This window comes from Gigantopelta aegis, chromosome 14 (genome assembly GCF_016097555.1).
Source record: "Gigantopelta aegis isolate Gae_Host chromosome 14, Gae_host_genome, whole genome shotgun sequence".
In the NCBI taxonomy this organism is placed as follows: Eukaryota; Metazoa; Mollusca; class Gastropoda; order Neomphalida; family Peltospiridae; genus Gigantopelta; species Gigantopelta aegis.
This window is the reverse complement of record NC_054712.1, coordinates 3,360,044-3,375,549: the sequence shown is the minus strand read 5'-3', so window position 1 is coordinate 3,375,549 and position 15,506 is coordinate 3,360,044. Positions and strand designations below refer to the sequence as shown.

Below are 15,506 nucleotides of genomic sequence, written 5' to 3'. Positions count from 1 at the left end.
ATGGGATATCACGCGCTTAAATTTAACATGACGTCGGTGGCGTGAGGTCATTAGCCAGTTTTAAATTAATATTTTGTTATGAAAACCTTCATTTTAAAAGCCATCTTGTTAATTTGTAGTGTTAAATTTTATTTAACACATGAAACAAACACGGTAAATACGATAGTGCAGTTTATTTATGATAAAATGGTCAAATAAAAAGGTTAATTGTTCAGCCATGTTTGTCTGTTCGTGTAAAACATGATTTATTTACGGAATGAATGAGAGAAAAAGACTCCATCATATGTGGTCATGTGGGACAGAAAAAGTACACCCGAGGTGGTGAAAATTTTGACCATTTTGACCAGGTTGAAATTTTCACCACCTTGGGTGTACCTTTTCTATCCAACATGACTGCATATGATGGAGTCTTATATTACTTAATGGTGGGAATAACTGTTTCCCTGAAATCGGGAATTCTGAAGTTCATAATAATAGTTATCCACTGAAGTCAAAGTACAAAGCTATGCATCAGCATTAGCGTGGAAACCGAAAGGAAATGTCTGTACATGCACCAAGCTCTATGATCATGAAACAGATGGACATATCGAAGTGGTGTCGTCCCCATGGACCAAAGTCAGGTGGGTACACGGTGCCAGGCCTCCAGTCTCGAAGAGGCTCACTCAAGCAACTGGTGGCTCTGTCAGCTGTAAAACCAGGGGTAGACAGAGTAGTGCTACTACTCAACACGATGAAGTCAGGATAAAACACTGGCCGAATGGAGCAACACTGGCTGTCAAGCTTTGGGGTTCCAAAGAAGACTTGACAAAGATAGCGTTTTTTATCACCACAACCGGACTCCAAATCTAAAGGATGATCAACTATACTCTTGAATGCAGAAGAAGAAGATAATAATAGTTAGTAGCTGTTACTGTATTAAACAAAACCTTAACCAATCTATCAACAGTCACACTCACTTGTCTCTTAGCAATGGGCCCTCAATACAAGCAGCAAAGAAAAACACCGACGTCACATCTGAACCGAAATAGGAAACATCAATTACAGCAAAGCTTTTCCATTAAAATTGGCTGACCCTAATTTTCAGGTAGCGTAAAATATATTCAACAATTACAGATTCTTATTGCTACAACTTCTGCTTTGTATTGTCAATTTTGTCCTTGTGTTTGCAGTAGTCAATTTTGCCAAATCCCGGTGTTCATAATAGTCAATTTGGTCAAATTCAGCATATTTCGTGGTAAAAAAATGGACTAGACGACTGTAAACTGAAATAGGCAGCAGTAAATTATGAGAAATTAATGTAAATTAGATTCAGGAAGCTGGTATTAAACGGGTAACAACAAACTGAGGCTATCATTTTTATGTTACTCCATCACAGGTAATCTAACTGTGACCCACAGCTCCACCGAGGTTGGAGGTTAAAAGGATACACACAAAGGAGGTTGTGGCTATGGCCAGGATAGTTCCGGTGGGAATCGACTTCTGAGCATCGGCCAAGTCACCTGACCTGTTTGATCCAGCCATGATGCCTGAAATAAAACAATTAAAAAATATATATATCAGTAGACATAATTTCAATCCACAAATGATTTTGCTTTTCCTAATTGTCTTTTTGTTCAAAATGGAGTTTTGAGACACTTGAAGTGCTGTCAGATCTCTGAATAAATAAGGAATGCAGTGAAATTTATTACCGTCTTGATTTAAGACACTTGACCATGTGTGGAACAGTATCCCTCTTAAGTTTATAGATTGACTTTGCAATTATTTATTTTTGTGTTATTACATGACCTAGTTTGACTTTATATTGTTTTCCCTTGCTATTTGTTAAAGCCTTGAAGGGGTCAAGAGACCTCTAAGACTCCCCTTGGATCCACAGAATTATTGTATAAATGAGTAAATGAGTGAGTGAGTGAGTGAGTGAGTGAGTGACTGAATGAAAGATATACGGTGAGAAAACCAATAACCTAAAACAAAATACAAGAAAGCTAAAAACTGACCTGTGACCGATGGAAAGTAAATGGCAAGAAGGACCATAAACGAGGTTGTGATATCAGCGATAACCTCTCCCCGGGACCTGGAGCCGGGTTCCTCGGTCCCCACTATGTTACCTTCCTCCGTGTAGTGGCTCACAGCGTTATCTGTCAATAAACAACATAAACATAAACGAGGTTGTGATATCAGCGATAACCTCTCCCCGGGACCTGGAGCCGGGTTCCTCGGTCCCCACTATGTTACCATCCTCCGTGTAGTGGCTCACAGCGTTATCTGTCAATAAACAACATAAACATAAACGTACAAAATTCTTCACAGAACGTTACAGATCTAAATATTATCTGTCAATAAACAACATAGAAAAAACATAAACGTACAAAAATTCTTTACGTTACAGGTCTAAAGAATTAAGGGACAACGGCAGGATTTCATAGTGTCTGAAGTGTGTTGGCCAAAATAACAGAACCTGAAGTCCACTACCCATTACGATCTAACAATCCATCATTGGCATAATGACTAAAAACAGTTTCTAATGGGTGCTGATTATCACAGAGCATGTAGCCGAAAAAAGTGGTTCCACCTAAAAGCTGAAATCCTAATGTCTGTAACTGTAACTGTTGTTTCTGACTATTTTTGTAACTGTTGTATCTTACTATTTCTGTAACTGTGTTGTACCTTACTATTTCTGTAACTGTGTTGTATCTTACTATTTCTGTAACTGTGTTGTATCTTACTATTTCTGTAACTGTGTTGTACCTTACTATTTCTTAACTGTGTTGTATCTTACTATTTCTGTAACTGTGTTGTATCTTACTATTTCTGTAACTGTGTTGTACCTTACTATTTCTGTAACTGTGTTGTACCTTACTATTTCTGTAACTGTGTTGTATCTTACTATTTCTGTAACTGTTATATTTATTTCTGTAACTGTTGTATCTGACTATTTCTGTAACTGTTATATTTATTTCTGTAACTGTGTTGTACCTTACTATTTCTGTAACTGTGTTGTATCTTACTATTTCTGTAACTGTTATATTTATTTCTGTAACTGTGTTGTATCTTACTATACTGTGTTGTATCTTACTATTTCTGTAACTGTTATATTTATTTCTGTAACTGTGTTGTATCTTACTATTTCTGTAACTGTGTTGTATCTTACTATTTCTGTAACTGTTATATTTATTTCTGTAACTGTTGTATCTGACTATTTCTGTAACTGTTATATTTATTTCTGTAACTGTGTTGTACCTTACTATTTCTGTAACTGTGTTGTATCTTACTATTTCTGTAACTGTTATATTTATTTCTGTAACTGTTGTATCTGACTATTTCTGTAACTGTTATATTTATTTCTGTAACTGTGTTGTACCTTACTATTTCTGTAACTGTGTTGTATCTTACTATTTCTGTAACTGTGTTGTATCTTACTATTTCTGTAACTGTGTTGTACCTTACTATTTCTGTAACTGTTGTATCTTACTATTTCTGTAACTGTGTTGTATCTTACTATTTCTGTAACTGTGTTGTACCTTACTATTTCTGTAACTGTGTTGTACCTTACTATTTCTGTAACTGTGTTGTACCTTACTATTTCTGTAACTGTTGTATCTTACTATTTCTGTAACTGTTGTACCTTACTATTTCTGTAACTGTGTTGTACCTTACTATTTCTGTAACTGTGTTGTATCATACTATTTCTGTAACTGTTATATTTATTTCTGTAACTGTTGTATCTGACTATTTCTGTAACTGTTGTATCTGACTATTTCTGTAACTGTTGCATCTATTTCTGTAACTGTATTGTGAATCCTGGTCACTATATAATACTTACCCATGAAAACTCCGCTGGTCATTCCTGGAATTCCCTTTACTATGTGAGCCATGTTCTCCTTTTCCTTGTAGTAGTCGCATGCATCCCCCGTGAAGTTGTTGTCCACACAGTAGTGTTGGTAGATCGGACTTGACTCGTTCTTCACACAGTAGAATGACCCATTCAGCATCACAGAGTCAGAATCCAACAACCGATCTCCAAACATACAGATTCTGAAAAACAAAACAAAATATATTACATACAGTACGATGCATAACCATAGTTTTTTTTTTTTAACTAGGTCTGTGGTACACGACACAAGAATAAAGCTGACTGACTTAAAAATCTGCTGCTGGTAAAAATCAGGTTTTATTACCCATATGGTTAAAAATATATTAGTACATATCAAAGTGATACGTCCCACTACAGTGCCAAGTTGGACTTAACACTTCATGACGTCATTGATTAGTGTACTACAACCTTACATGAACATCAACCAAACAAGTTGAGTGATAAAAATTAAGATCGATTATGAGCAATAAATAGGATATTAAACTCGCTACCATTTTGTATCATGTTTATGTCCCTCGTTAAATAATTTTCATTGTCATTCACTAAAGCTCGTGACAACTGAAATAAACATGATACGAAATGAAAGCTTGTTTAATACCCTATAATTACTACCTCAGATTTAGACATCATTTCAAATTTGTTCTTAACTTGGAATTTTCTCTTAACATATAAAATGTTAAAATTTAATAAAAATTCTAAAATTAGAAATTTCCTAAATATATATTAGTTTGTGAAGACTGTTCCTGAGAATACTTACACTAACTTTCAGAAATATCCAATCAAAACTCTCAGAGAAAATTCACAAATTTCAAATTTCAAAAACATCTCTCTGTTTGTAAAGACTGCCCGGAGAATCATAACACCAAGTTTCAGAACTATCCTATGAAAACTGTAGAAGACAGACTTTACAATTTTCAATTTAAATTCAAAAATGTTTAATAAAAAATTCAAAAATTCAAAATTTCCAATATATCTCTCTATTAGTTTGTTTTGAGGTTGTGTTCCTGAGGATCATTGTACCAAGATTTCAGAACAAGATTTCAATCAAAACTTTATAGAAGAAGACAGACTTCACAGGAGAAGTTGATCGATGGATGGACAGACAGATAGACTGACAGATGGATGGACAGACAGATAGGCTGACAGATGGATGGACAGACAGATAGGCTGACAGATGGATGGACAGACAGATAGGCTGACAGATGGATGGACAGACAGATAGGCTGACAGATGGGCTGACAGATGGATGTACAGAGGGAAGGATGGACATCAGACATATTGGTATCAGAAAAGCTCTGGCAACAACAAACATGATAGTAGAGCCTTAAAAAACACCTCATAAACTTACTCAACGTTGTTGATGGAACCTGCAGCAAATATTCCAATATAAATACAGACGATAGAAATGATCACACAGGCTAGAGACAGAGCGGCAAACTTGCTGACAAATTTCACTCCGACAAACACGATCAACCCCAACACGAGTAGAACACAGGTCCCGTACAGCCGATAGTTGTGAAACACATCATCAAATATGGCTATCTGTGGCACTATAAATTTCTGTAAGAAAAACCAAATTGTATAAATACATGTATAATGAACATTGGTGGTCATTTTTTATTTTTAAATTGTACTATTTTCAATCGATAAACTGAAAACATAATCTGGTGCAGTTTTTAAATATTTATTTATTAATTTATTTAAGAAGTGTCTGTTATTTATGTTCATCGGGGTATGAACAAACAAAAAAATCATCCGCAAACTATGTTAATCAGCGAAGTCGTTCTCACAGAAGTTTATGAATGACGCAATGGGATGATGTTATATTGTCATGAAAGTCAAAGAAATTTTATTATAATTATTCATTCTGATTTGAATCAACTTGGGGAAATACAATGGTTGGTAAAATATCATCTGCATGCATTGTCCTCTAGGTATATGTAATAAACTAACTTTTACCACTAAAATCTCCACCAAACTCGTTTATTGTCCTCTATGTATATCTAATAAACTAAGTATTACCACTAAAATCTCCACCAAACTCGTTTATTGTCCTCTATGTATATCTAATAAACTAAGTTTTACCACTAAAATCTCCACCAAACTCGTTTATTGTCCTCTATGTATATCTAATAAACTAAGTTTTACCACTAAAATCTCCACCAAACTCGTTTATTATCCTCTATGTATATCTAATAAACTAAGCTTTACCACTAAATCTCCACCAAACTCGTTTATTATCCTCTATGTATATCTAATAAACTAAGTTTTACCACTAAATCTCCACCAAACTCGTTTATTGTCCTCTATGTATATCTAATAAACTAAGTATTACCACTAAAATCTCCACAGCTCCAATGATGTACATGGCCGATGCCACTGATGTTCCCAGATAGAAGAGAACACCAACTGTGCCACCAAACTCGTTTATTATCCTCTATGTATATCTAATAAATTAAGTTTTACCACTAAAATCTCCACAGCTCCAATGATGTACATGGCCGATGCCACTGATGTTCCCAGATAGAAGAGAACACCAACCGCGCCACCAAACTCGTTTATTATCCTCTATGTATATCTAATAAATTAAGTTTTACCACTAAATCTCCACCAAACTCGTTTATTGTCCTCTATGTATATCTAATAAACTAAGTTTTACCACTAAAATCTCCACCAAACTCGTTTATTATCCTCTATGTATATCTAATAAACTAAGCTTTACCACTAAATCTCCACCAAACTCGTTTATTATCCTCTATGTATATCTAATAAACTAAGTTTTACCACTAAATCTCCACCAAACTCGTTTATTGTCCTCTATGTATATCTAATAAACTAAGTATTACCACTAAAATCTCCACAGCTGCAATGATGTACATGGCCGATGCCACTGATGTTCCCAGATAGAAGAGAACACCAACTGTGCCACCAAACTCGTTTATTATCCTCTATGTATATCTAATAAACTAAGTATTACCACTAAAATCTCCACAGCTCCAATGATGTACATGGCCGATGCCACTGATGTTCCCAGATAGAAGAGAACACCGACCGCGCCACCAAACTCGTTTATTATCCTCTATGTATATCTAATAAATTAAGTTTTACCACTAAAATCTCCACAGCTCCAATGATGTACACGGCCGATGCCACTGATGTTCCCAGATAGAAGAGAACACTGACCGCGCCACCAAACTCGTTTATTATCCTCTATGTATATCTAATAAATTAAGTTTTACCACTAAAATCTCCACAGCTCCAATGATGTACATGGCCGATGCCACTGATGTTCCCAGATAGAAGAGAACACCAACTGTGCCACCAAACTCGTTTATTATCCTCTATGTATATCTAATAAACTAAGTTTTACCACTAAAATCTCCACAGCTCCAATGATGTACATGGCCGATGCCACTGATGTTCCCAGATAGAAGAGAACACCAACTGTGCCACCAAACTCGTTTATTATCCTCTATGTATATCTAATAAACTAAGTTTTACCACTAAAATCTCCACAGCTCCAATGATGTACATGGCCGATGCCACTGATGTTCCCAGTTTATTATCCTAGAAGAGAAATAAACCGTTTTACCACCACTAAATCGCCACCAAACTCGTTTATTATCCTCTATGTATATCTAATAAACTAAGTTTTACCACTAAAATCTCCACAGCTCCAATGATGTACATGGCCGATGCCACTGATGTTCCCAGATAGAAGAGAACACCAACCGCGCCACCAAACTCGTTTATTATCCTCTATGTATATCTAATAAATTAAGTTTTACCACTAAATCTCCACCAAACTCGTTTATTGTCCTCTATGTATATCTAATAAACTAAGTTTTACCACTAAAATCTCCACCAAACTCGTTTATTGTCCTCTATGTATATCTAATAAACTAAGTTTTACCACTAAAATCTCCACCAAACTCGTTTATTATCCTCTATGTATATCTAATAAACTAAGTTTTACCACTAAATCTCCACCAAACTCGTTTATTGTCCTCTATGTATATCTAATAAATTAAGTTTTACCACTAAAATCTCCACAGCTCCAATGATGTACATGGCCGATGCCACTGATGTTCCCAGATAGAAGAGAACACCAACTGTGCCACCAAACTCGTTTATTATCCTCTATGTATATCTAATAAACTAAGTTTTACCACTAAAATCTCCACAGCTCCAATGATGTACATGGCCGATGCCACTGATGTTCCCAGATAGAAGAGAACACCAACCGCGCCACCAAACTCAGGACCCAATGCCCGAGAAATCATGAAGTACGAGCCGCCCGCAGGAACCACACCATTCGTTGCTATGGCGCTCATTGAGATGGATGTCAGCATCGTCTACAAGAAGAAAAAGGGGAAAAAAAAACCCCAAGAATATTTTTTAAAAATCCCAGTCATGTGTGCTAGCTGTGCCCAGGTTGGCTTTCTGAAACACAGGAACACATCAGCATCACGTATGAAACAAACAAGGGTAAATATTCCGAATACACGGAAGATAGACACTGAGAACTGTACCCAGGTTGGCTTTCTGAAACACAGGAACACATCAGCATCACGTATGACACAAACAAGGGTAAATATTCAGAATACACGGAAGATAGACACTGAGAACTGTTCCCAGGTTGGCTTTCTGAAACACAGGAACATATCTCATATCTCTGTCAAGGGGAGATAATTAAATGATCCACTTGACAAAGCAACAATTGTTGAAGAATACTGTAGACTTTGATTATAAATAAAAGAATAAACTTAACACTAATATATAGATTTTTCTATGATTTAACTAAACATTTGTTGAAGAACACTGGAGACTTTGGTTATAAATAAAAGAATAAACTTAACACTAATATATAGATTTTTCTATGATTTAACTAAACATTTGTTGAAGAACACTGGAGACTGGTTATAAATAAAAGAATAAACTTAACACTAATATATAGATTTTTCTATGATTTAACTAAACATTTGTTGAAGAACACTGGAGACTTTGGTTATAAATAAAAGAATAAACGTAACACTAATATCTAGATTTTTCTATAATTTAACTAAACATTGTTTTTTTTAATTACCTTGTGAATATAAAGTGTATTTGTTTAATATTCTTTTAAATGACAGTTATGCTGGTTAAAATACTCAAAAACTATTACGATAATGTCAACTGTTTTGGCTAATACACAAACGACTTGCAAGCTAGCACACATGTATATATCCATTTATAAATTAACTTGAGGCTCTATAATAAAACCAAAATAAAATCAAAAAAAAAGAAGAAGAAATACTTTTAATATAATTCTTTAGGTAAAACATTAACAATAATCAAATACAGATATTATATAAAGTATTTTACTGTTATCAAATAAAGATATTATATAAAGTGTTTTACTGTTAAGCAGCTGATGAAGACCATGAAGAAAGATTCCAGCGCTCCGGCCATCCCGACAATCCACGTCATCCGAACGAAGAGGAGAATGCCGAAAATATTCTGAATACACGGAAGATAGACACCGAGAACTGTACCCAGGTTGGCTTTCTGAAACACAGGAACACATCAGCATCACGTATGACACAAACAAGGGTAAATATTCTGAATACACAGAAGATAGACACCGAGAACTGTGCCCAGGTTGGCTTTCTGAAACACAGGAACACATCAGCATCACATATGACACAAACAAGGGTAAATATTCTGAATACACAGAAGATAGACACCGAGAACTGTGCCCAGGTTGGCTTTCTGAAACACAGGAACAAATCAGCATCACGTATGACACAAACAAGGGTAAATTGTTACAACAATTCTGTCGAAGTAGATCCCTCATCTTCCATTAACTGATTCAGTGAATATAAAGAAATAATTTGTGATGAAACATTCAGGATTAATAGAGTTCTTAATAACAACCCCCCCCCCCCCAAAAAAAAAAAACCCAAAACATTTTTATTTAAAACTAAAAAAAGACATTTAATTTAATAAATGTTGAAACATTTTCACATGTAATAAGATGCACATTTGTAGATGCAACTAAAACTCAGGTTTCATAGAAATTGAGCTGAATGTGAAAACTTAATAATAATATTGGAGCTTAACACAAACATTGACACTTATTGTCATCACTGTCGAACAAGTCATACCTATATCTTGCCAACTGACTTCATTAAAGCAAATCAATATTAAAAAAAAGAAGAAGAAAAAACCAAACAAGAGATAGAACATTTTATGAAGGTACATTGTAGTAATGAAAGATTAAATCTAAATACCTAGTGATAGTAATTTTCAAATTTTGTAAAATAAAAATGTATGATTTTAGTAATATACTCAAAACAATTCAATGAAAAAAACATTTATACTAATCAAGTCCATTTGTCATTCAATCTGATAAACCATGATACATATGGAATTTGCCATTATAAAAATGTGTTTCATTTAATGACACCATTAGAGCACATTAATTTATTAATCATCGGCTGAGATGAAACCCGCTATATTTTGTTTCTATTTGAGTCAAGGGATCTTTTATATCCACCATCCCAAAGACAGGCATTTGATATAACAGTCGTGGTGCATTGGCTGAAATGAGAAATAGCCCACCGATGGGGATTGATCACAGACCATTATTAAATATATTATTATTAATCAAGGTGCATTCACTGTCATGCCTTGGTTAAAGATATCTACGATTGGTACCTATTTTGTTTACAAAATGCACTGAAACTAGTAGACTTGATTGTGCGAAGTTAATCCTTTAATTGAATGACTAAAGGCTTATTTTCAAAAGCAATACATGTCTACAGATTTAGCCGACATCAGTCACTCGGACATCATGTGACACTGTCAACTCGTGACGAAATCAAGGATGCCAAAGGGCTATGTGTTCTGCCAAGGTGCAACGGTATCTGGATGCAATGTCGTAAAGAGGTGTTTTCACAAGTCGGATGCACGTTTGTTCCTGATTTGCTCTGTCGCTGTCGGAAGGTGTGAATTCCGGTGTAAAGAAAGAAAGAAATGTTTTATTTAACGACGCACTCAACAAATTTTATTTACGGTTATATGGCGTCAGACATAGGGTTACGGACCACACAGATTTTGAGAGGAAACCCGCTGTCGCCACTACATGGGCTACTCTTCCGATTAGCAGCAAGGGATCTTTTATTTGCGCTTCCCACAGGCAGGAGAGCACAAACCATGGCCTTTGTTGAACCAGTTATGGATCACTGGTCAGTGCAAGTGGTTTACACCTACCCATTGAGCCTTGCGGAGCACTCACTCAGGGTTTGGAGTCGGTATCTGGATTAAAACCCAGTACCTACCAGCCTGTAGACCGATGGCCTAGCACGATGCCAGAATTCCGGTGTAATGAACAGAATAACATTGATATACATTTGTTCCCGACAATTTGTGGTCGGATGGTATAAATGTCGTAGTAAGAAGGTCTGACTGTATGTATATATATATATATATACATGTGTATATATGGATAATGTATGTATATATTGTATATGTGTTGCATACATTTGTATGCTATTATACTTAATAATTTCCAAACACTAACCCCCCCCCCAAAAAAAAATAACCCACACAAAAACATGGCTATTTCATTTTTTATAATTAATCTAAATATGACAAAACTATTTTTCCAATCTAAAATTATGCATTATCTGCAAAGTGTAAATGAATCTACTATAAATCCCTAAATAGAGGCTTGCCTTAAATAGAAGCCATCCTCGATTAGAAGACGGGTCGCAAAGCGTCACAAAACAGATAGAGGCTTGCCTTAAATAGAAGCCAGCCTCGATTAGAAGAGAGCGTCACAAAACAAATAGAGGCTTGCCTTAAATAGAAGCCATCCTCGATTAGAAGACGGGTCGCAGAGCGTCACAAAACAAATAGAGGCTTGCTTAAATAGAAGCCAGCCTCGATTAGAAGACGGGTCGCAGAGCGTCACAAAACAAATGGAGGCTTGCCTTAAATAGAAGCCAGCCTCGATTAGAAGACGGGTCGCAGAGCGTCACAAAACAGATGGAGGCTTGCCTTAAATAGAAGCCAGCCTCGATTAGAAGACGGGTCGCAGAGCGTCACAAAACAAATGGAGGCTTGCCTTAAATAGAAGCCAGCCTCGATTAGAAGACGGGTCGCAAAGAGTCACAAAACAGATAGAGGCTTGCGTTAAATAGAAGCCAGCCTCGATTAGAAGACGGGTCGCAGAGCGTCACAAAACAAATGGAGGCTTGCCTTAAATAGAAGCCATCCTCGATTAGAAGACGGGTCGCAGAGCGTCACAAAACAGATAGAGGCTTGCCTTAAATAGAAGCCAGCCTCGATTAGAAGACGGGTCGCAGAGCGTCACAAAACAAATGGAGGCTTGCCTCAAATAGAAGCCAGCCTCGATTAGAAGACGGGTCGCAGAGCGTCACAAAACAAATGGAGGCTTGCCTTAAATAGAAGCCAGCCTCGACGGGTCGCAAAGCGTCACAAAACAGATAGAGGCTTGCGTTAAATAGAAGCCAGCCTCGATTAGAAGACGGGTCGCAGAGTGTCACAAAACAAATGGAGGCTTGCCTTAAATAGAAGCCAGCCTCGATTAGAAGACGGGTCGTAGAGCGTCACAAAACAGATAGAGGCTTGCCTTAAATAGAAGCCAGCCTCGATTAGAAGACGGGTCGCAGAGCGTCACAAAACAAATGGAGGCTTGCCTTAAATAGAAGCCAGCCTCGATTAGAAGACGGGTCGCAGAGCGTCACAAAACAAATAGAGGCTTGCCTTAAATAGAAGCCAGCCTCGATTAGAAGACGGGTCGCAGAGCGTCACAAAACAAATGGAGGCTTGCCTTAAATAGAAGCCAGCCTCGATTAGAAGACGGGTCGCAGAGCGTCACAAAACAAATAGAGGCTTGCCTTAAATAGAAGCCAGCCTCGATTAGAAGACGGGTCGCAGAGCGTCACAAAACAGATAGAGGCTTGCATTAAATAGAAGCCAGCCTCGATTAGAAGACGGGTCGCAGAGCGTCACAAAACAAATGGAGGCTTGCCTTAAATAGAAGCCAGCCTCGATTAGAAGACGGGTCACAAAGCGTCACAAAACAGATAGAGGCTTGTGTTAAATAGAAGCCAGCCTCGATTAGAAGACGGGTCGCAGAGCATCACAAAACAAATGGAGACTTGCCTTAAATAGAAGCCAGCCTCGATTAGAAGACGGGTCGCAGAGCGTCACAAAACAGATGGAGGCTTGCCTTAAATAGAAGCCAGCATCGATTAGAAGACGGGTCGCAGAGCGTCACAAAACAAATGGAGGCTTGCCTTAAATAGAAGCCAGCCTCGATTAGAAGACGGGTCGCAGAGCGTCACAAAACAAATGGAGGCTTGCCTTAAATAGAAGCCAGCCTCGATTAGAAGACGGGTCGCAGAGCGTCACAAAACAAATGGAGGCTTGCCTTAAATAGAAGCCAGCCTCGATTAGAAGACGGGTCGTAGAGCGTCACAAAACAGATAGAGGCTTGCGTTAAATAGAAGCCAGCCTCGATTAGAAGACGGGTCGCAGAGCGTCACAAAACAAATGGAGGCTTGCCTTAAATAGAAGCCAGCCTCGATTAGAAGACGGGTCGCAGAGCGTCACAAAACAAATAGAGGCTTGCCTTAAATAGAAGCCAGCCTCGATTAGAAGACAGGTCGCAGAGCGTCACAAAACAGATAGAGGCTTGCCTTAAATAGAAGCCAGCCTCGATTAGAAGACGGGTCGCAGAGCGTCACAAAACAAATAGAGGCTTGCCTTAAATAGAAGCCAGCCTCGATTAGAAGACGGGTCGCAGAGCGTCACAAAACAGATAGAGGCTTGCGTTAAATAGAAGCCAGCCTCGATTAGAAGACGGGTCGCAGAGCGTCACAAAACAAATGGAGGCTTGCCTTAAATAGAAGCCAGCCTCGATTAGAAGACGGGTCGCAAAGCGTCACAAAACAGATAGAGGCTTGTGTTAAATAGAAGCCAGCCTCGATTAGAAGACGGGTCGCAGAGCATCACAAAACAAATGGAGGCTTGCCTTAAATAGAAGCCAGCCTGGATTAGAAGACGGGTCGCAGAGCGTCACAAAACAGATAGAGGCTTGCCTTAAATAGAAGCCAGCCTCGATTAGAAGACGGGTCGCAGAGCGTCACAAAACAAATGGAGGCTTGCCTTAAATAGAAGCCAGCCTGGATTAGAAGACGGGTCGCAGAGCGTCACAAAACAAATGGAGGCTTGCCTTAAATAGAAGCCAGCATCGATTAGAAGACGGGTCGCAGAGCGTCACAAAACAAATGGAGGCTTGCCTTAAATAGAAGCCAGCCTCGATTAGAAGACGGGTCGCAGAGCGTCACAAAACAAATAGAGGCTTGCCTTAAATAGAAGCCAGCCTCGATTAGAAGACGGGTCGCAGAGCGTCACAAAACAAATGGAGGCTTGCTTAAATAGAAGCCAGCCTCGATTAGAAGACGGGTCGCAGAGCGTCACAAAACAGATAGAGGCTTGCCTTAAATAGAAGCCAGCCTCGATTAGAAGACGGGTCGCAGAGCGTCACAAAACAAATGGAGGCTTGCCTTAAATAGAAGCCAGCCTCGATTAGAAGACGGGTCGCAGAGCGTCACAAAACAGATAGAGGCTTGCCTTAAATAGAAGCCATCCTCGATTAGAAGACGGGTCGCAAAGCGTCACAAAACAGATAGAGGCTTGCCTTAAATAGAAGCCAGCCTCGATTAGAAGAGAGCGTCACAAAACAAATAGAGGCTTGCCTTAAATAGAAGCCATCCTCGATTAGAAGACGGGTCGCAGAGCGTCACAAAACAAATAGAGGCTTGCTTAAATAGAAGCCAGCCTCGATTAGAAGACGGGTCGCAGAGCGTCACAAAACAAATGGAGGCTTGCCTTAAATAGAAGCCAGCCTCGATTAGAAGACGGGTCGCAGAGTGTCACAAAACAGATAGAGGCTTGCCTTAAATAGAAGCCAGCCTCGATTAGAAGAGAGCGTCACAAAACAAATAGAGGCTTGCCTTAAATAGAAGCCAGCCTCCATTAGAAGACGGGTCGCAGAGCGTCACAAAACAGATAGAGGCTTGCCTTAAATAGAAGCCAGCCTCGATTAGAAGACGGGTCGTAGAGCGTCACAAAACAGAGGCCTACATAAGAGGTGGGATGTAGCCCAGTGGTAAAGCGCTTGCTTGATGCAAGGTCGGTCTGGGATTGATCCCCGTCGGTGGGTTCATTGGGCTATTTCTCATTCCAGCCAGTGCATCATGACTGGTATATCCAAGGCTGTGTTACATGTATGTGCTATCCTGTCTGTATGAAAGTGCATACAAAAGATCCCTTTCTGCATTAGGAAAGATGTAGTGGCTTTCCTCTGAGTCAGAATTACTAAATGTTTGACATCCAATAACCGGTAATTGATTAATCAATGTGCTCTAGTGGTGTTAAACAAACCTAACTTTTTGTCTTTCAATAAAGGCCCCTTTCTTCATTTATTGCTTTGGCAGATTAATAACTGCTTATACTCGTTACTTCCGCTGCACAGCATCAAAAGGTTATGTTTTTCTGGTTAATAAAAGTTCTTTTATATAACAATCTGATTCTTCAATACCATAAAAAAATTAATAGT

At 38.2% G+C, this 15,506-nt stretch overlaps 1 protein-coding gene across 2 annotated transcripts in view; it reads right to left on the bottom strand.

Moving 5' to 3' along the window:
* Positions 1 to 15,506, bottom strand: part of LOC121388965 (solute carrier family 12 member 4-like) — a 140,747-nt gene that overhangs the window by 31,406 nt on the left and 93,835 nt on the right. The window contains exons 6-12 of one of the 2 annotated variants that reach the window (XM_041520521.1): positions 9,272 to 9,418; positions 8,041 to 8,226; positions 5,220 to 5,431; positions 3,821 to 4,032; positions 1,995 to 2,135; positions 1,428 to 1,526; positions 957 to 1,014 (exon numbers count right to left, since the gene is read on the bottom strand). In XM_041520521.1, coding sequence (XP_041376455.1) covers positions 957 to 1,014; positions 1,428 to 1,526; positions 1,995 to 2,135; positions 3,821 to 4,032; positions 5,220 to 5,431; positions 8,041 to 8,226; positions 9,272 to 9,418 — 1,055 coding nt within the window. Of the gene's footprint in view, positions 1 to 956; positions 1,015 to 1,427; positions 1,527 to 1,994; positions 2,136 to 3,820; positions 4,033 to 5,219; positions 5,432 to 6,206; positions 6,291 to 8,040; positions 8,227 to 9,271; positions 9,419 to 15,506 lie in introns of those variants that run through there. The other variant, XM_041520518.1, reaches the window with a different exon arrangement.